Below are 20,653 nucleotides of genomic sequence, written 5' to 3' on the forward strand. Positions count from 1 at the left end.
ACTCCAGTGAAGTGGAGCAAAGTGTGACTCGGCGGGAACTGATGGGGTGCAAGCAGGGGAGCCAGTCAGTTAGAGACTACTGGTCGCGCTTTGCGATGTTGATCCACCGGCTCGGGTGGGCTCTGGGCTCTGAACCGATTCAAATGTTGTTTGAGGAGGGGTTGTCCCCAACTGTGAAGGACGAACTGTCCCACGCACCCCGCCCACAGTTGATGGATCAGCTGACCAAGGCTGTGCTTGCGATTGGAGTGCGGCAGGAAGCGCGGGCTCAGGAGAAACGCAAAGTGAGAGGGGAACGTTGCCATGACTACCGCATTCCTGAAATACCGAGACAGCTTCCCCAGGTGGCTGAGCCAATGGAAATAGATGGCGCGCGCGCGCGCGAGGTTTCAAACTCCAGTGAAGGTCGCAAGAGGGAGGGGAAGGATTGGAAAAACACCAAGAAGTGTTTCCTCTGCCAAAGACCAGGACATTTTGCCAGGGTCTGCCTTCAAAGAAAGGCCTGGCAAGGGATGGTGGGGGCTGCTGGCTGCGATGAGAAGGGGGAGGAAGGGCAGGCGCAGGGAAACAACAACGCCTGGCTGCCAACCAGCGGGGGCAGCAGCCAGGCCAGCAACTAATAGAAGTGCCCCAGCCTGACCCTCCCAGGGCAGCTATAGCCATAGAAGTGGTGCTAGAACTCCCGAATGGGCACCCAGTCAAAGTTGAGGGGCTGCTGGATTCGGGGAGCTCCTGCAATTTCTTCAGCAGGGACTTCGCTCTGGAGCACCAACTCCACCTGCTGCCCCTGGATTTTCCCTTGCAAGTGACCACCATAGATGGCAGGGAACTTCTGGGAGGGGAAGTGACGCACCAGACCCCGCCAATGCGAATGAGGGTTTCCAGGCACACGGAGACCATTGCCTTTCACGTGGCCACACTGGCAGGACCCCCAATAATACTGGGGATGAGCTGGCTGGCACTGCATGATCCAGTAGTGTCATGGCATCAGCGATCAGTCACCTTTGGGTCAGCTTACTGCTTGGAACACTGTCGGGGGCGGGGGAGAACCCAAGAATGAAAGTGGCCAGGGTGGCTGGGCTGGCAGTGGAAACGAAAGGGGAGGTGCCACCACAATATGCTGACCTGAAGGAAGTCTTCAGTGAGAAGGAGGCGGATAGACTACCCCCCATAGACCCTTTGACTGCCAAATCAACTTACTCCCAGGGGCTCAGCTGCCGGTGGGTAAGCTGTATGCCATGTCTGACCGGGAGATGCAGGAGTTGCGGCAGTTTATTGACAAGAACCTGAAGAGGGGGTTCATAAGGGAATCAAAGGCGGTGGGGGGCAGTCCAGTGTTCTTTGTGGACAAAAAGGAGACTAATCAGCCCAGATTAGTCGTAGATTACTGGGCCTTGAACCTGGTATCAGAACCTGTGACCTTCCCAATGCCCAGGATTGACGACATTTTAACGCGGGTGAGGCAGGGGAAAATTTTTTACCAAGCTAGACCTCAGGGGAGCGTACAATTTGATTAGGATAAGGGAGGGGGATGAATGGAAAACCACCATGTTCACCCCCCTGGGGGCTTTTGAGTACTTAGTCATGCCATTTGGATTACAATCGGGCTCCGCCTGCTTTCAAGCATTCATGCACCACGTATTGGGGCCCCTGCTGTACAAGAACTCCGTAGCCTTTTTGGACGACGTCTTAATCTATTCGGACAATGAGAAGCAACATGTCAGAGACGTCAGGGAAGTGCTAAAGAGACTGCAAAAGCACCACTTGTGGGTCAAGCTGGAAAAATGCCAATTTCACGCCAGAGAGCTCGAGTTTCTGGGGTACAAGTTGTCAGACAAGGGCCTAGCTATGGACCCCAGCAAGGTGCAGGCAGTGCTGGAATGGAAGGCCCCCAAAACCCGGAAGGATGTGCAGAGGTTCCTAGGGTTCAGCAACTTCTACAGGAAGTTCATCAAGAACTTCGCCCACTTGACAGCGCCCATTACAGATTGTCTCTGTAGCAAAAAGAAGTTCGCCTGGACAGAAAGTGCCCAGCAATCCTTTGAAAGACTGAAGAAGGCGTTCGCTTCGGAAGAGCAGCTCCTGTACGTTGATCTGGAGAAGCCCATGAGGCTGGAGACCGACGCATCCGACCGAGCCATTGGAGCGGTACTTTTGCAGCCAGGGGCCAAGCAGGGCTGGAGGCCGTGTGCCTTTTTCTCGAGGAAGCTGAGCAAGTCGGAGCAAAACTATACGGTGTATGACCGCGAACTGCTTGCGATCTATGCAGCGTTTCGCCGATGGAGACATCTGTTGATAGGGGCGCAGCACAAGATCCAGGTTTGTACTGACCACAAGAACTTGGAATACTGGAGAACCGCGCGAGTACTCAACCAGAGACAGATTCGATGGGCACAGGAGTTCTCAAAGTTTTCCTTCAAGATCTTATACGTGCCGGGAGAGGAGAACGTAAGAGACGATGCTCTCTCCCAGAGGCCGGAGTACATGGAAGGAGAGGGACCGCCGGAGATCCGACACGTGTTCCCCGAGAACCGATGAGTGTGTGGGGGAGCGTTGGTTGGGAAATTTAACTGGCCAGGCTTACTAGAAACAATGTGTTCACTCAAACGAAAATCAGGGAACTCCGGGACGGAAGGGAAAACCATGGAGGGTTTGAGGAAAAGGAAGGGCTACTGTACTATAAGGGGGCGCTGTATGTACCGGGGGAGACATTGAGGGGAAAGGTACTCAACTCCACGACAACCCAACAGCTGGGCACTTTGGACAGCACAAAACCATGCTGCTCGTCACCAGGCAGTTATGGTGGCCAAGGGTGAGGGAAGATGTACGGGAATATGTACGGGGGTGCGACCGCTGCCAGAGGGCAAAGGGGGAGAGGGCTGCCCCCGCAGGGTTACTGGAACCCTTGCCCACGCCGGGAAGACCCTGGGAGGTGGTGTCCATTGATTTTATGACAAATTTGCCCAAGTCAAGGGGGAAGACAGCAGTCATGGTAGTAGTCGATCTACTGACGAAGATGTGCCATTTCATAGCTTGCTCACATGCGGTGACGGCAGAGGAGACAGCCAGGTTGTTTGTGGATCACATCTTCAGGCTGCATGGGACTCCCTCGAGGGTCATCTCGGATCACGGGAAACAATTTACTTCCCGGTTCTGGAGGAAGCTCATGAGCTTGCTGCAGGTCGAGGTGGGCTTCTCGACGGCGAGACACCCGGAAACCAACGGGCAAGCAGAAAGAGCGAACAGTATACTCCAGCAATACCTACGCTGCTGCGTCAGCGAGAGACAGAACTAGAGAAACTAGCGCTGGCTGAATTTGCGTACAATAACGCTGAACATGTGTCCACGGGAATGAGCCCGTTCATGGCCAATTATGGGTGTCACCCCAGGGCCTTCTGGGGAGGGGGGAGGAAGGATGGAGTGTACCTGCGGCAGAGCAGTTTGTGGAAGAAATGGAGGTCTTGCACCAGCAACTCAAGATGAACTTGGAGCGGGCCAAGGAAGTTTACAAGAGGCAGGCAGACAAGCACCGTCGGGAGGGGGAGGCCATATGGGTGGGAGACCGGGTGTGGTTGTTAACCCAAGGGTTACCCCTGAAGGGAAGGTGCAAGAAGTTGCAGCCAAGGAGGCTGGGACCTTTTGAGGTAACACAGCAGGTGAACCCCGTGGCATTCAAGCTCAAGTTGCCTGACAGCATGAAGATACACCTGGTGTTCCATAGGTCCCTACTCTCACCGTACAGGGAGGGGCGGGAATTTCCCGGGTGGGAGGCAGGAGTCACCACCCACCCGAGAGTAGAGGAGAGGGAACACCACAACCAAGCTACGGAAATACTCAATTCAAGGTGGCGAGGGCGTCCGGTGGAGTACTTGGTAGCTTGGGAGGGAGTGTGGAGTTTGGAACTGACAGGGTCAGTACTCCGGTGTGTCCTGTGTCTGAGAAGAAAAGGAGGGGGAGCAGAAGGAGGGGCTTGTCGCAGAGAAGTGACGCACAAAGTCTTTCTGTTTCCTCACTCAGTTTCACTTCTCGGTGAGCAGCAGAAGCTGCGTGTGTGCTCCTGGAGCACGGAAGAGAATGTCTGAAGTTTCGGACGGTTTTATTGCTTTGTAAATAAACGCTTCTAGAGATAAGAACCGAACTGTCTCTGGACTTGATTTATCCCTCATCTCACACGGACAGGACCGCTGCGACTCTGCTACCCTGCCAGATCAGCTTCTGAACAGAGCTGCGCAAAGGGAAGCGTGACTGGACGCAGGGTTTGATTTATGCAAAGGTTATGGACGTGTCGTGTTTCCTGATAAGTGTGAGAAGGGAGAAGGCTGCCAGCGTCGATTTGCTGTGATCTGCTGCCAGGCAAGGGCAGTGGGAGATGCCGGGGAGAGGAGCCAAGAGCCAGAAGGAACGGCTGCTTCGGAGGTCCGGCTTGCTGGCAAACTTGTGAGTACGCTGAAGCCCCGGGGGGAGGCAGAATGGCTGCTGCACAGGCACAGCAGAGCCAAGAGAGCTACCCCGGTGAGAGGCTAAATGGGGCCAACTGGGAGGCCTGGTCAAGAGGAGCAAGGGGGTGGTTTGTGGCCACAGGGCTCTGGAGTTTAGCCCAGAAGGAGCCGGCCCCACCCATGCAAGCTACTGCTCTGCTGAGTGAGAGAGAGCAGAGAGAGCTTTGCCTGCTGAAAGCAAGTGTGGACGCTTTGCTGTTGCCCCACCTGGAGGGCGTTGAGTCGGCTGAGGCCGCTTGGCAGGTGCTGAGGAGTCTGTGTGAAGGCTCAGCAGGAGCCAAGGGCCGGGAGGAAGCCGAGGGCCAAGGGAGCAAGCTCCAGGCCGGAGTGGGAGCCACATCAGAGGGGGCTAGAAGATGCCCAGAGAGAGCACCAAGCCCAGAGGGGGCTGTTCCGGGAAGCTGTTTCTCTGCTTCGACACCCCTGTGTGCTGGAGAGCAGCTGAGAGCTGTGGAAGAGAGCGCAGGCTGCACCCCAAAAGGCTGTGGGGGGGCAGGCCAGGCAGGCCATTCCAAGAGCTCTGAGAAAGCGAAAGGCTTCGAAAGTTGTTTGTGCTTTGAGGCGATGTCCAACAGCGCTGGGAAGCATCCGCTAGAGGCCCAGGCTGCCAAGGACACTGGCCAGCGTGGAATGTCAACAAAGCAGGTTCCCAGGGCAGGTTCCCAGCAACGACGTGGGAAAGCTGCAGGCGGGGAGAAAAACAAAGACAAGGCTTCTTATCACCACCTCACAGCTGCGCTAGCGTCTCTGAGAAAAGACAAGAGCCTTAGCCCGGGAGAGGCTGTCGCCATGGCAACCGATGGGAGTGCTAGCAACGCCTTGGCATCTGTGGAAAACAACCAGAGACACTCTTTATCTCTCGTCATCGATTCAGGCGCCTCGCATTGTTTAGTGACATCGTCTGGGCATTTGAGGAACTGCAAGACAGTTAAAACTGGACGTTATGTTACTTTGGCTGATGGGTCTCAAAGACCACTGACTGAAACTGGTCTTCTTTATTGCTCTTTCATAGACCATTGGATAGAAGCTTTTGTGGTACCAGAGCTTGCCCACTGTCTTCTAAGTGTGCCAGCCCTTATGGCTGCTGGTTTTGATGTTTTGTTTTCTAACAATGTGTGTTCCTTCTACAGGAATGGGAAGAAGATTCACAGTGTCCAGAGAAGAGGCACGCTTTTTCTGGTCGAGTTGCCCATTGAAAATGGGGCTGGTGGGAAAATGGGGCTGGTGGAAAATGGGGCTAGTGGAGAGTCCATTGAAGATGCCCAAGGGCAGTGTGCCAATGTCCCACCACACCATGATTGCTTACACCTATGGCATCGCAGGTTTGGACATGCAGGGTGGTCATATGTGAAGAAGGCCGCAGACAACACCATTGGGTGCAGGTTCAAGGCATGTGACAAATACCTAGATTGTCAAGCCTGTAAGCAATCAAAGGTTGTAACATGCTCATATCCCAGGTCTGAGAGGAAAACCAGTAAACCCTTTGAACTTGTTCATTCAGATTTGTCGGGACCCATGCCGACACCTTCGTTAGCTGGTTCTAAGTGGGTTTTGGTTCTGGTTGATGATTTTACAAAACATGCTTGGCTATTTGCACTGCAACAGAAGTCAGAGGCAGCTGCACTGATCAGGGATTGGATCACAGCGGTAGAACTACGGTTCTCTACCAAAATAGTTTCCTTTCAGTCCGATCGTGGGGGGGAGTTTACAGGTTCTGCGCTGCAATCGTTCTTCAGGCAGAAGGGTATCAGTCATCGACTGACGGCCCCCCACTCTCCGCAACAAAATGGGGTTGCAGAGAGGAAGTTTCGCACGCTGCAGGAGTCAGCGAATGCTATGCTGGCAGACTCAGGTCTGCCACAGCGCTTTTGGGCCGAAAGTTTCCGAACGGCTTGTTTCCTGCAGAATAGAGTGTTCAATTCCAGTGTAGGGGACACACCGTACTTTCTGCTTCATCGGAAAAAGCCGAAGGTCCATTTTCTGCGCACTTTTGGATCTACAGCTTGGGTTCTGATTCCAAAGGCCATGCGCAGGAAAGGGGAGCCAAGATCCAGGAAAATGATCTTTGTAGGCTATGAGCCGGGTTCAAAGGCGTGGCGCTTCGCATACCCTACTGGCAACCAGTCCAAGCTGCTTATTAGCGGCAGTGCTGAGTTTTGCGAGCAGAGTGGGTGGAAGCGGCTTCACGGAAACCCGGATGTTCTGGTAGACTCAGATGAGGAAGAGGAGGGTGAGGCTGAACCTGTTGCTGATGAGCACAGTCCACAGCCACAGAGTCCAGAGCAGGGATCTCCAAGGGAGATGCTCCGTGTCTCTCCAAAAGGGAGTCCCGGGACCCCTCCACAGGTCTCTGTCAAGTCTGAGCCAAGGAGTGAACCATCCTCGCCAGCAGGGCCAGCTGTTCGCCCTAAACGGCGCAGCAGGTCAGAGGGGGATGATTCTGACATGGAAGAAAGGAGGGTTGATCCAGGTGAATCAGGCGCAGTTCCAGAATTCACGCTGAGGAGGTCAGCAAGATCAACCAAAGGGAAGCCACCTGAAAGGTATGAAGCCACGAGTGTCTGGGTTGGTGTGGCTAGATGTGAACCTGAATCCTTTGAGGATGTTCAGAAGTTGCCTCGGGAAGAAGCCAGCAAATGGCATGAGGCGATGCAAAAGGAGATGAACTCAATGGAGTCTCTAGGAGTGTTCTCACTCACACAGCTGCCGGCTAACCAGCAAGCTGTAGGCTGCAGATGGGTTTACCGTCTCAAACCCACAGAAGCAGGAGAGCCACAGTACAAAGCGAGATTAGTGGCGCGTGGATTTACGCAGAGACGCGGAGTCCACTTCACAGAGGTCTATTCGCCAACTTCTAGGGCGGAGACTTTGAGAATGCTGTTGGCAATAGCAGCACAGAGAGGTTGGAAGGTGAACCATTTTGATGTAGATGTCGCCTACCTGAACTCAGATCTCCAGGAGGAGTTGTACATGCGTCCTCCTCCAGGGTTCGAAGTCAGTGAGCCAGGCGTCGTGTGGCGGTTGCACAAATCCATCTATGGGTTACGCCAATCTGCCAGGAATTGGAATATGTGTCTACATGAAGCTTTAGAAAAGCTAGGTTTTAAGAGATCTCTTGCAGACAGTTGTCTTTACATTAGAGATTCAGGCTTGCAACAGCAAGTGGCACAGGTGTTTGTTGATGACATCTTGTTGATGACAAGGACAAGTGAACAGGTGGAGAAGTTTGCTAAGGAGCTTGGTAAGCGGTTCAAGCTGAAGCAACTTGGAGATGTCAAGTCCTACCTAGGCGTAGAAATCGCAAGAGCAAGTGATGGAAGTTTTTTGCTTCGCCAGAAAGGTAAGATTGAGCAGTTGCTTGAGAAGTTCAGGATGTCTGATTGTGCAGGTGCCAGATCACCCATGGAGACAGGGTACGTGAAGGAGTGTCAGCAAGTAGAACGCGTGGTGTTCGAAAACACTGAACTCTTTCAGTCAGCTCTGGGTAGTCTGTTGTATCTGTCGCAGTGGAGCAGACCAGACATAGCGTTTGCTGTCAATCTGCTCAGTAGAGAGGCTTCAAGTCCTAGTGTGCAGGCCTGGAATGGTGTTAAGCGGGTGCTACGTTACCTGCAAGATACCAAAGACTTTTGCCTCAAGATGTCAGCTGAGGGTGATGTTAAGCTGACCGCCTGGGTGGATTCGGATTGGGCTAACCTTGAGGACCGCAAGTCAGTGTCAGGCCTAGTGGTGAAGTTTGGGGACTCAGTGATTGGGTGGAGGTCCCGGAAGCAAGGTCTCATAGCGCTTTCATCCACTGAAGCTGAGTTCAGTGCGCTATCAGAGGGTTGCAGAGAACTGGAGTTCTATGTGTGTTTGGTCGAGGAAATCTGTGAAGAGGATTGTCAGCCCGTTGTGGTGCATGAAGACAACCAACCATGCCTTAAATTAGCTGAAACAGGGCAATTCAAAGCGAGGACCAAACATTTGGACATACGCTTCCGAAATGTGTGTCAGAGCGTTCATGAGGGGCTAGTTGCTCTGAAATACTGTCCCTCAACAAAGAACCTCGCTGATGGTTTCACAAAACCATTAACCTTCCAGAAGCACGAGGAGTTCTGTGAGGGTCTGTGTATGGGGAAAGCTTTGATGGCTACTATCCCCAGACGCAGGACAAGAGGGGGTGTGGAGTTTGGAACTGACAGGGTCAGTACTCCGGTGTGTCCTGTGTCTGAGAAGAAAAGGAGGGGGAGCAGAAGGAGGGGCTTGTCGCAGAGAAGTGACGCACAAAGTCTTTCTGTTTCCTCACTCAGTTTCACTTCTCGGTGAGCAGCAGAAGCTGCGTGTGTGCTCCTGGAGCACGGAAGAGAATGTCTGAAGTTTCGGACGGTTTTATTGCTTTGTAAATAAACGCTTCTAGAGATAAGAACCGAACTGTCTCTGGACTTGATTTATCCCTCATCTCACACGGACAGGACCGCTGCGACTCTGCTACCCTGCCAGATCAGCTTCTGAACAGAGCTGCGCAAAGGGAAGCGTGACTGGACGCAGGGTTTGATTTATGCAAAGGGAGAACCCAGGTCAGAAAACACGTGGGTCCCCGCTGAGGCGATCAATGACGGGTATCTTGTGGAAGAATTCCACAGCCTGTTCCCAGATAAACCAGAACCACTAGCGAGATTCTGGGAGGAAGAATTTGGAACCACAGACGACGAAGAGGACTTTGTGGGTTTTCCTGCCTCCGAAGAGGAGGGAGGGGAGGCGTCAGAGGGAGAAGAATCAGACTGGGAGGCCCACCCCGCGGGAAGAGATCAGAGCGGGTGGGAAGCGGGTTTTGAATCCTCAGAGGATGGCAACAGCTCCTTCAGGGGATTCCCCGCATCGTCAGCTGAGGAAAGGGACGAGGTTGGATCAGAAGGTCGGGCCGGGGGTGGAGGGGGTCCTGGGGGGGAGGTGGATGTCAGGGAACTGCCATCGGAGCCAGAGGCAGAGGGAAGGCTCCAGAGGGATGCCAGAGAGGGTCCCAGTAGGGAGAGAGGCAGCCCATCTGCTGGGGAAGGAAATCAGCGTAACACCAGTGGTGAAGGGGGGCAGATGGGGGAATCGGAGAGGAGGCTCCAGGACTCTTCACCGGAGACAAGCGGGGAGACCACGGGTACTCCGCTGCCCACACCTTCCCTGCACAGAAGAGTTCTGTGCAGGGAGAGTTGGAGGAGACTTGGCGTCAAAGAACTTCTTTGCTGGAAGAAGTTCAAGAAACGCCCACTGATGGATTCTGCCAGCGACTGAGACAGCCACGGGTGAGAGGCTGTCCAGACAGAAAGGGTTCAACCAGGCAACCTAGCCAGGAGGGGCGGCAACTTACGCACGAGCAACCCCTAGAACCATTACACAGATCTGTGGTGGAAGTGGCTTATTAGACACATCTATTTTTTCTTTCTGAAGTGAAGAAATGATCTCAGGCTCAAGTAACAGTGTCTCCTTGTGAAATAAGTAAAATTTAAGTGCTACATGTAACTGTAAAAATATTGCAATATATTGGAACCTAAGAAGAGCCTGCTGGATCAGGCAAAGGCCCACCTAGTCCAGCATCCTCTTCTCACAGAGGCCAACCAGATACCTGTGGGAAACCGGCAAGCAGGACTGGAGCACAAGAGTCTTCTCTGCCTTCGTGTGCTTTCCAGAAACTAGTATTAAGAAGCATTGTTGCCTGGACCAGGGCAGAGCAGAGACGTCAGTCTTATCCTTTTCTTCAAACTATCCATGTTGCTGGCTGTCACTGTCTCCTGTAGGATATATTCCATAGATGAACTACGCTTCTGTTTATTCATCTTTTGCAGCCCTTAAAAGCTGAAAAATATATTATGGCCTAAGCTTTTGTGGGCTGCAGCCTGACAAAGTGGACTCTTGACCAGGAAAGCTGGTGCCACTATAAACTTTTATTATTATTATTTTGTAAAATAATATTTTTATTAAGTTTAACAATAGAAAAATAGGACAATAAAAACACAGAAAAACAATATAAAACACAACAATACAAACTTTCACAATACATAAAATACACACATTTAACATGAGGGAAAAAAGAACAGTCAACACACAAAAAATAGAATAAGAAAAAACACAAATCACTCTTTTCTAATTATTTATCTTCAATTAACTTATTTTCCTGACTTCCTCACGCCTCCCTTTTTTATATCCCTTTTTAGCAATTAGTTCAGCAAATTCATATCCTACTACTTTGTCCTTATATATTTTACCTCCCAAATTTCAAATTTTTATCTCTTATTACTAGAACCCTTTCATTTTATTTCAATGTCATCAGCATTCATACATTTTACAATACTTCTGTAAATAAATTTTAAATTTCCTCCAATCTTCTTCCACCAACTCTTCTCCCTGGTCTCGGATTCTGCCAGTCATCTCAGCCATTTCCATATAGTCGATTACTTGCATCTGCCATTCTTCCAAGGTGGGTAATTCTTGTGTCTTCCAATACTTTGCAATGAGTATTCTTGCTGCTGCTGTAGCGTACATAAAAAAAGTTCTATCCTTCTTTAACACCAATTGGCCGACTATGCCCAGGAGAAAGGCCTCTGGTTTCTTCACGAAAGTATACTTAAATACCTTTTTTATTTCATTATAAATCATCTCCCAGAAAGCCTTAATCCTCGGGCACGTCCACCAAAGGTGAAAGAATGTACCTTCAATTTCTTTACATTTCCAACATTTATTATCGGGCAAATGGTATATTTTTGCAAGCTTGACTGGGGTCATGTACCACCTATACATCATTTTCATAATATTCTCTCTTAAGGCATTACATGCCGTAAATTTACTCCCAGTGGCCCACAACTGCTCCCAGTCGGCAAACAAAATATTATGACCAATATCTTGTGCCCATTTAATCATAGCAGATTTTACCGTTTCTTCCTCAGTACTCCATTTCAACAGCAAATTATACATTCTTGATAATATCTTAGCATTGGGTTCTAACAATTCTGTTTCCAACTTTGATTTTTCCACCTGAAAACCAATTTTTTTGTCTTGGTTGTAAACCTCTCTTATTTGAAAATAATGTAACCAGTCTCGCACCTTCCCTTTGAGCTTCTCATAACTCTGCAATTTCAGCTTGTTACCATCCTGTTCCAAAATTTCACAATACTTTGGCCATTTTGCCTCCATATTAAGTTTTTTCATAGCTTTCGCTTCCATAGGTGATAACCACCTTGGGGTTTTGTTCTCCAAAAAGTCTTTATATCTTGTCCAGACATTAAATAGTGCTTTCCTGACAATATGGTTTTTGAATGCTTTATGCACTTTAACCTTGCCATACCACAAATATGCATGCCACCCAAATACATTATCATAGCCTTCAAGATCTAGGATGTCAGTGTTCTCAAGAAGTAGCCATTCCTTCAACCAGCAAAAAGCTGCTGATTCATAATAAAGTTTAAAGTCCGGCAGGGCAAACCCCCCTCTGTCTTTAGCATCAGTAAGTATCTTAAATTTTATTCTGGGCTTTTTGCCCTGCCAGACAAATCTAGAGATATCTCTTTGCCACCTCTTGAAACAGTCCATCTTGTCAATAATTTGTAATGATTGAAACAAAAACAACATTCTCGGCAATACATTCATCTTAATGACAGCAATCCGACCCAACAAGGAAAGCTTCAAATTCAACCAAATCTCTAAATCCTTCTTCACTTCTGACCAGCATTTCTCATAATTATCTTTAAATAAATTTGCATTCTTAGCAGTCATATTCACCCCCAAGTATTTTACCTTCTTTACTAATGTCAAATCTGTCTCTTTCTGAAACCTCTCTCTCTCCATTGGCGTCAAGTTTTTCTCCAAAACCTTAGTTTTTAACTTGTTTAACTTAAAGCCTGCCACATGACCAAACTCCTGGATTAATTCTAAAGCCCTTTTGGTACTAGGTACTGGCTCTTGTAATGTCAATACAAGATCATCTGCAAAGGCTTCAAGTTTATATTGTTTTGCTCCGACCTGAACACCATGAATCAGCTGGTCCCTTCTTATCATGTTTAGCAAAACCTCCAGGACCGAAATAAAGAGCAGTGGGGAAATTGGGCAGCCTTGTCGTGTCCCTTTCTCAATTTTAAATTCTTCTGTCACTATGTTATTAACTATAAGTTTAGCCTTTTGTTCAGAATAAATCGCACCTATACCATTTTCAAAATTGTCCAACCCCCATCCCCTGCAGATTTTTCTTCATAAAAATCCAAGAAATATTGTCAAAGGCTTTCTCCGCATCTACGAATATCAAAACCGCTTTTGTATTAATATTCACTTGTAACTTTTCCAAAAAGTTAATTACATTTCTCATATTATCAGACAAATGTCTACCAGGGAGAAAGCCAGCCTGGTCTTTATGTATCATTTCTGCTAAAACTTTTTTAAGTCTTTTAGCCAGAATATCAGCAAAAATGTTGTAATCCACATTAAGCAGGGATATGGGAGGATAGTTCTTAAGTTGTGTCTTCTCAGACTCAATTTTAGGTATAAGTGTGATGAAGGCTTCTTTCCACGACTCCGGCGCCTTTTTCCCCTCCATGATTTCATTTCAAACCTCCTTTAGTGGTTGAATCAAATAGTCCTTCAGAGTTCTGTAATATTTGGAGGTTAATCCATCGGGCCCTGGAGATTTTCCCAGTTGCATAGTCTATATGGCACCTTCAACCTCTTGTTCTGATATTTTAGAATTCAGCAATAATTTATTTTCTTGAGAGATTTTTTGTATGAGAGATTATTTGTATGAGAGTATTTATTTATTTGTATTTAATTTGTTTCTCCTCCGTGTGAGTTCGTTGATGTATTCTAAGTGCTCCACTTTCATGGAAGCTCTTTCCACACTGCATACATTTAAATGGTTTCTCCCCTGTGTGAGTTTGTTGATGTCTTCTAAGTGATCCACTATCACTGTAGCTCTTTCCACATTCCATACATTTAAATGGTTTCTCCCCTGTGTGAGTTTGTTGATGTCTTCTAAGTGCTCCACTTTCACGGAAGCTCTTTCCACACTGCATACATTTCAATGGTTTCTCCCCTGTGTGAGTTCGTTGGTGTATTCTAAGTGATCCACTCTCACTGAAGCTCTTTCCACATTCCATACATTTAAATGGTTTTTCCCCAGTGTGAATTCGTTGGTGTATTTTAAGTTCTCCACTTCGACTGTAGCTCTTTCCACATTCCATACATTTAAATGGTTTCTCCCCTGTGTGAGTTCGTTGATGTCTTCTAAGTGTCCCACTTCGACTGAAGCTCTTTCCACAACCCACACATTCAAATGGTTTCTCCCGTGTGAGTTTGTTGATGTCTTCTAAGTGCTCCACTTTCATGGAAGCTCTTTCCACACTGCATACATTTAAATGGTTTCTCCCCTGTGTGAGTTCGTTGGTGTATTCTAAGTGATCCACTCTCACTGAAGCTCTTTCCACATTCTATACATTTAAATGGTTTTTCCCCAGTGTGAGTTCGTTGGTGTATTTTAAGTTCGTCACTTCGACTGTAGCTCTTTCCACATTCCATACATTTAAATGGTTTCTCCCCTGTGTGAGTTCGTTGGTGTATTCTAAGGCCTCCACTTTGACTGTAGCTCTTTCCACATTCAATACATTTAAATGGTTTCTCCCCTGTGTGAGTTTGTTGATGTCTTCTAAGTGATCCACTATCACTGAAGCTCTTTCCACATTCTATACATTTAAATGGTTTTTCCCCTGTATGAGTTCGTTGGTGTCTTCTAAGATGTCCACTTTCACTGAAGCTCTTTCCACATTCAATACATTTAAATGGTTTCTCTCCCGTGTGAGTACGTTGGTGTATTCTAAGTGATCCACTATCACTGAAGCTCTTACCGCACTCCATACATTTAAATGGTTTCTCACCTGTGTGAATTCGTTGGTGTATTCTAAGTGCTCCACTTTCACTGAAGCTCTTTCCACATTCAATACATTTAAATGGTTTATTCTCCGTGTGTATTCGTAGATGACGTCTAAGTGTTCCACTTCGACTGAAGCTCTTACTGCACTCCATACATTTAAATGGTTTCTCACCCGTGTGAATTCGTTGGTGTATTCTAAGTGCTCCACTTTCACTGAAGCTCCTTCTACATTCAATACATTTAAATGGTTTCTCACCCGTGTGAATTCGTTGGTGTAATTTAAGTTTCCCACTTTCACTGAAGCTCTTTCCACACTCAAAACATTTAAATGGTTTCTCCCCTGTGTGAGTTTGTTGATGTATTCTAAGATGTCCACTTTGACTGAAGCTCTTACCGCACTCCATACATTTAAATGGTTTCTCACCCGTGTGAGTTCGCTGATGTATTCTAAGTTTCCCAGTGGTACTGAAGCTCTTTTCACATTCAATACATTCAAATGTTTTCTCCCCTGTGTGAGTACTTTGGTGTATTCTAAGATGTCCACTTTGACTGAAGCTCTTACCGCACTCCATACATTTAAATGGCTTCTCACCCGTGTGAGTTCGTTGATGTATTCTAAGTGCTTGACTATGACTAAAGCTCGTTCCACACTTCATACATTCAAATAGTTTCTCTCCTTTGTGAGTTTGTTGTTGTATCTTCAGTTTCTTTGTTCTTCCCAATGAATTGACAGGTGGCTCCATAGAATTCTGACTTTCATCTTCCTCACCTATTTGGGAGTCTGGGAGGAAAGAGAATCCTGTTAGACTTTCAAGAAAGACAAAAAAGGAATGGAACACATGTCAATTCCTATCTGCACTTTCTCTCATTTTAACACCGTCTCCAATCTCCACTGTCCTCTCTAGGGTCCAATTTTTTTGCAAAGCAGATGAGATAATGGCAACAGCAACACCTGAGCACTCCATTCACACTTAATAAAGCACCATCATTTTATAATACAAATCTATGGTGGAATTAGCTTATTAGACACATCTCTGTATTTTTCTTTTTCAAGTGAGGAAATGATCTCAGGCTCAAGTAACAGTGTCTCCTTTGTGAAATCAGTAAAACTTGAGTGCTACATGTAACTGTAAAAATATTGCAATATATTGGAACCTAAGAAGAGCCTGCTGGATCAGGCAAAGGCCCACCTAGTCCAGCATCCTCTTCTCACAGAGGCCAACCCGATGCCTGTGGGAAACCGGCAAGCAGGATTGGAGCACAAGAGTCTTCTCTGTCTTCGTGTGCTTTCCAGAAACTAGTATCAAGAAGGATTATTGCCTAGGACCACGAGGGCAGAGCAGAGACGTCAGTCTTATCTTTTCTTTCAAGCTATCCATGTCACTGGCTCTCACTGTCTCCTGTAGGATGGATTCCATAGATGAACTACGCTTCTGTTGATTCATCTTTTGCAGCCCTTAAAAGCTGATAAATGTATTATGGCTTAAGTTTTTGTGGGGTGCAGTCTGACAAAGTGGACTCTTGACCAGGAAAGCTGGTGCCTGTATAAACCTCTGAGTCTCTTTGTTGGCTTTGTGTACTTATTTTGAAATTTGCACCAAGGTTGTACCACAGTAGCTCCATGGAAGCTCAGGGACGGACAAAATTAGAGGGTGTCAGCTCCGTGAATCTCAAGCTTCTCGAGGCTCTGCTGACAGAGCCTGAGAACGCAAGAGATGTGATTCGGTTGGAATGTGAAGCAGGGGAGGAGCAGCCAAGCTGCAGCAGGAGCAAAGAACAAAGAGCAGGAAGAGGGGGTGACGGGGGGTGGGGGCACAGACTGTTATCTCCAGTTTGAGCTCTGACACAGAGCCCCCGAAATAGCCTGTCCAAAAAATCGTAGGCTCGAGAGAATCTGCGAGAAGAGGGGAAAAGAAAGCGAAAGTGGGGGCTTCTTTGCTGGAGGACTCGGCAACTGCAAGCTGGGATGAATAGGCCGAAGACTGAGCTCCACAGTGATTTATGAGTTTGAGCATTAAGCCTGAGATAATTATTACTGGAGTTGTTTCACGTCTGTGCGGGAGAACCAAGCCATTACACAGGGGCGCTATAAATTATTATCTCACTCACTCACTCACTCACTCACTCTCACAACCCCAGTCTGTAAGATTGGCAATTTTGCACAATTTGCTTATAATACCAGACGCTCTTGGACTTTATATGCCCAATCCTAAGTGTAGAGCCTCCAGCCCCAGGAATTGTGTATCATGATAACGGGTCCTTTGTCCCTTAAGCCCACCAAACTGGGGAGGTGGATGCATCTATTGTGTTTTGATGCTGGTGGAATGTATCTGACCCTGTCTATAACAAATAAGAGTAATAGGAACAATTTATGTACATTAATTATAAATAATTATGGGAAACATTTTTTCACCCATTTTTCAGGATTGGTGTGCAACATCATTACCATCAATTATTCCTGCCGTGGAAATAACACCTAAGATTTCAAAGCCTGGAGGAAGAAAATCTGCCCCCACTACTTTAGGAAAAGGATTCAAGAAACAAAGAGCTGCTTTGGAGAAGGCTTCACCTCTTCCTTCTTAATGTCAGGAACTTCCTTCCATTTGTCTCCTCTCCATCTTTTCCTCTTTCTCCCTCCACCATCCATCTATCCCTGTCCCCATCTGCTCTCCCCTGGAACTCACCAGATTTCTCCAAGGGTCCTGGGAGAGAATGCTCAGAGGTTGTGGGGAGGGATGCGGGAGACAGCCTGACCAGGTCAACCGTCCATCTTCCTCCTTCCATCCTGGCCAGGGTTGCAGGTTCAGTCTCAGCTAGGTTTGCAGGTTCAGCTTCCTGAGGAGCCCAGAAGCCAGAGCAAGTTGCAGCTTCCTGGGAGGGAGGGAAGAAGAAGCCAAGGGAGTCTGAGAGCCCCTGCAGGGATTCTCCTGCCCAAGACATTCTGCTGCCCCTGGAGAAGCCCCAATTGGGCACCCCTTCCCCAAGAGCCCCCACCCATTTTGAAACACCTTTGGCAATTCCTTTTACCTGCCTGTCCAACCTCCCTTCCTAAGGCTGGCATGGTATGCACATTAGTGGACTGAGTGTAGACCCCATAGAACTTAAGAGTTAATCTGCAAAGGACTGCTTTGAATACATGGGTTGCCCTTGCATGGAGAAGAAAGAATATTCACCACCATAGCTAAACAGAACCTCCATGTCTAGAGGCAGTGGACCTGTGACTTCCAGGTGCTGGAAACCCAGGTGAGAGGAGAGCACTTACCTTTCCCAGAAGTCCCTCAGTGTCTGGGAGCAGGGTCTGGTCTGTCCCCCCTGCTCTCCCACTGGGCCTCCGACTGGCATCTGCAGCTCCCCTGAAGGAGAGGACACCATCCCCGGAGTGGGGAGGACTGGGAGCCTGTGGGGTTTCCCACTTTGAACGAGGGGGTTGCATCGTCTTCAGGAAATCCTGCTTCTGGGCCTCCCAGTGCTGCTGCGGCTGCCCCTCCTCTGCCTCCTGCTTAATTTGACGTAAATCTGCTTGAGGCAGAAGATCCCTGATGGTCCCAACTTGGCCGGCAGGAGGTTTCTTTCCTTTGCACTCCAGTCTCTCCCTTTGAATGGGTCTCCTGGGTCTCTGCAATTCCATTTTTACGCCACCCTGCTGGAAAATAAATAAACACATCTCCTGATCTGATCATAGGATGAAGATCTCTGTCTGTCCTGGAGAGAATGGTGCCTAAAGGGCCCTTAGAGAGAACTTTTAAACTCCAATTTCACTACAAATCAGCACAGTGCTGAAATGGGGTAAAAGCTCTGCTCTAGAAATAAATGATCTCTCTGGCTGCTCTTTAAAGAGGATTTCTAAAGAACAATCAGAAAGGTCTTTTTTCCACAGATCTCATTGCTAATTCAGCAGGGTCTTCTTGTGCTCTTATTTCTCCTCCACCCCAGCACTGGGGTTGGAAGGTCTAAACATGCTGATTGTGTTTGCAAGACTTGTATGTATGCTAGATGGCATGTCTGGTGATTGCGTGCAGCACTTCTGGTGTGTGTGCCTGTGACTTTATGGTCTGCATCTCTTTTCTGTGTGCGCATGCATGTGCATACATTGGCCACAAAGCTCACTGGAATGTGGCCTCCAGAATCAATGCAGCTTTAAGCCCATAAATGTTCCTCCTGCTCTATCAGAAAGAACAATCAAATCTGAGACTATCAAGAGGAGAGAACTCCTGGATCTACAGAATTAATGTTCTCAATATCCTATGGACACAAACTGCAATGAGATTTCCCTTTAATTGCCCTTTAATTTCCCTTTAATTGCCCTTTAATTTCCCTTTAATTGCCCTTTAATTAATTTCCCTTTAACTGTCTTCACCGTATTTATTATCATTAATTCATTTCCATATGCCACACTTCTTAAGAATCCTCCTTTCCTCTGCATTCTCAAAACTGTCACCCACTTCAACCCTCAGCCTTCATCTCAAAACTCTGCTGCCTTACTAAGGTGGAAATAAAACCATTAATGAAACAGGCTTAAGCCTCTCTCACTTATTTACACGCAGACACAAGAGGTCACTAACTTTGATAGCTTGGGAAAAGATCAGATGCGTTCTCCGGGAAATAGATCTATTAATGTTTTATTAGCCTTGACAGAACAACAGAACCTCCATGTGTAGGCAGAGTGTACCTTGATGAGGGGAAGACAAAAGAAGCCATTTCCTTGCTAAATGAATCTGATGGACATCATTGCCACAAGATGCGGTGATGGTGGTGGCAAAGAGAGCTTTCAAAGGCGATCAGACCAATTCACAAATGAGGGCGCTAGATTTATCAATGGCACTGGCAGAGGAAGGGGGGCAGGGGTAGTGGTCTGCAAAGGGTGTCAGGGGGCTACACAGTAAGAGCCCCCCCCCCGTGCTGCACTGCTCTTCCATTCCCCCCTGCCTCCCCTTCCCTGTCCGCCGTGGGGAGGACCGTGGAAGCGGACGGGGCTCCCTGCTGAGGGATAGGGAGAGGGGCGGCAAAAGCCCCAGCTACGCCGCTGATCCGTGAGCGACTATATGCATCGTCCATCGGGAAGCAGCAGCTGCCTTGGACCCCTCATTCTGCCCCTTGAGCTCAGGACTGAAGGGAGCAGCTCCCCAGGGTCTCCGGCAGGGTCCGTGCCAGCCTGAGCCAGAGATGTTTGCCCCTGTGCCCTCCTGCAGATGCCCTGCCCCTCAGCTGCGCCCCTTCCCCTTCCTGCCCGGTTGGGGGGCGCCCTGCAGTCTCTGACTCCACTCGGGGCCTGATCCTGCCAGGCGCACGTGCTCTCCCCCTCCTCCTCCCGCTCCTGCCCCCCCCCCGCCTCCTGCACCTCGGACTCCTCGCTCCGTCCCTGCACCGGAATCCGGCTCCACTCCGGGGAAACTCGCCAGGCCACTGCCCGCTGCTCCTCCGCTCTCCTCGGCGGGGGACAGGAAAGTGCAGCCGCTCTCGAGTCCCCCTGCCTGGCCCCGTTTCCTGCCTCTCTGAGCATCGGAGTTCGCTGGCTGTGGGTTGGGCCCTGGGAGGCTGCAAGGCCGGATGCGCCTCCTTGCAAGGCGAGGGCTGCGAGACCGCCCTGCTGCTTCCCCTGCCCTCGAATTTGCAGCCCGCTGCTTCTGATCCTCGAGGTTCTGCTCTTAGCTGTCGGGGCAAATGGATTAGCCCGATGAGATCTGGTCCATTCCTAGGTCTGGAGCAGCAGGGAACAAGCTTTTTGCACCCTTCTCTAGGGATGTTCACACGCCGCCATCTGTGTCCCCGTGTCCACAAATCACTGAGTTGTCTTATTGTCTTAGCTCAGTCGGTAGAGCGTGAGGTGCTTTATCTCAAGGTTGTGAGTTCGAGTCCCATGTAAGAAAAAGCGGAAATAAAGTGTAATTTTACCTTGAAATTGTGTACACAATAGTCCGATGGTTTTTAGAGAAACCCAAAAACTTCCCCTTTCTATACCCTTTTGTTGTCATCAAGCAGTTGGTCCCTTACCTTTTCCGCCCCGACATGGCCACAGTGATCCATACGACGGTCACCTCCAGGCTTGACTACTGTAATTTGCTCTACGTGGGGCTGCCCTTGAAGCTGTCCCAGAAACTCCAGCGGGTGCAGAATGCTGCAGCCAGGCTCCTCACGGGGTCTCTGCCATGGGAGCATATTCACCCAGTACTTTTCAAGCTGCACTGGCTCCTGGTGGAGTACAGGGTCAGATTTAAGGTGCTGCTTTTGACCTTTAAAGCCCTTCACGGCCTAGGACCCTCGTACCTACGGG

General features: G+C 48.7%; 3 protein-coding genes across 3 annotated transcripts in view; all 3 read right to left on the minus strand.

Annotated features, from left to right (window-relative positions):
* The window catches only part of LOC310756526 (uncharacterized protein), an 82,615-nt gene extending 63,644 nt beyond the window's left edge, over nt 1-18,971 (minus strand). Inside the window, exon 1 of the mRNA XM_083600754.1 lies at nt 18,945-18,971. The gene's annotated coding sequence lies outside the window, so the exon portion shown is untranslated. The remainder of the gene's footprint in view (nt 1-18,944) is intronic.
* Nucleotides 1-19,819, minus strand: part of LOC310756734 (uncharacterized protein) — a 39,243-nt gene extending 19,424 nt beyond the window's left edge. Inside the window, exons 1-3 of the mRNA XM_083601371.1 lie at nt 19,721-19,819; nt 17,645-18,025; nt 17,067-17,253 (exon numbers count right to left, since the gene is read on the minus strand). Coding sequence (XP_083457497.1) covers nt 17,067-17,253; nt 17,645-18,010 — 553 coding nt within the window. The 5' untranslated portion in view covers nt 18,011-18,025; nt 19,721-19,819. The remainder of the gene's footprint in view (nt 1-17,066; nt 17,254-17,644; nt 18,026-19,720) is intronic.
* Nucleotides 13,785-14,961, minus strand: LOC310757252 (uncharacterized protein; the record flags this gene model as incomplete). Its single annotated transcript, XM_083602540.1, has 2 exons — nt 14,807-14,961; nt 13,785-14,218 (listed from the first exon to the last, which is right to left on the minus strand). The coding sequence occupies exons 1-2, from the start codon at nt 14,952-14,954 to the stop codon at nt 13,785-13,787; spliced, it is 582 nt and encodes a 193-aa protein (XP_083458666.1). The 5' UTR covers nt 14,955-14,961.
* Nucleotides 19,820-20,653: the final 834 nt, after the last annotated feature.

Source organism: Podarcis filfolensis, assembly GCF_964270895.1.
Source record: "Podarcis filfolensis genome assembly, chromosome: 2".
In the NCBI taxonomy this organism is placed as follows: Eukaryota; Metazoa; Chordata; class Lepidosauria; order Squamata; family Lacertidae; genus Podarcis; species Podarcis filfolensis.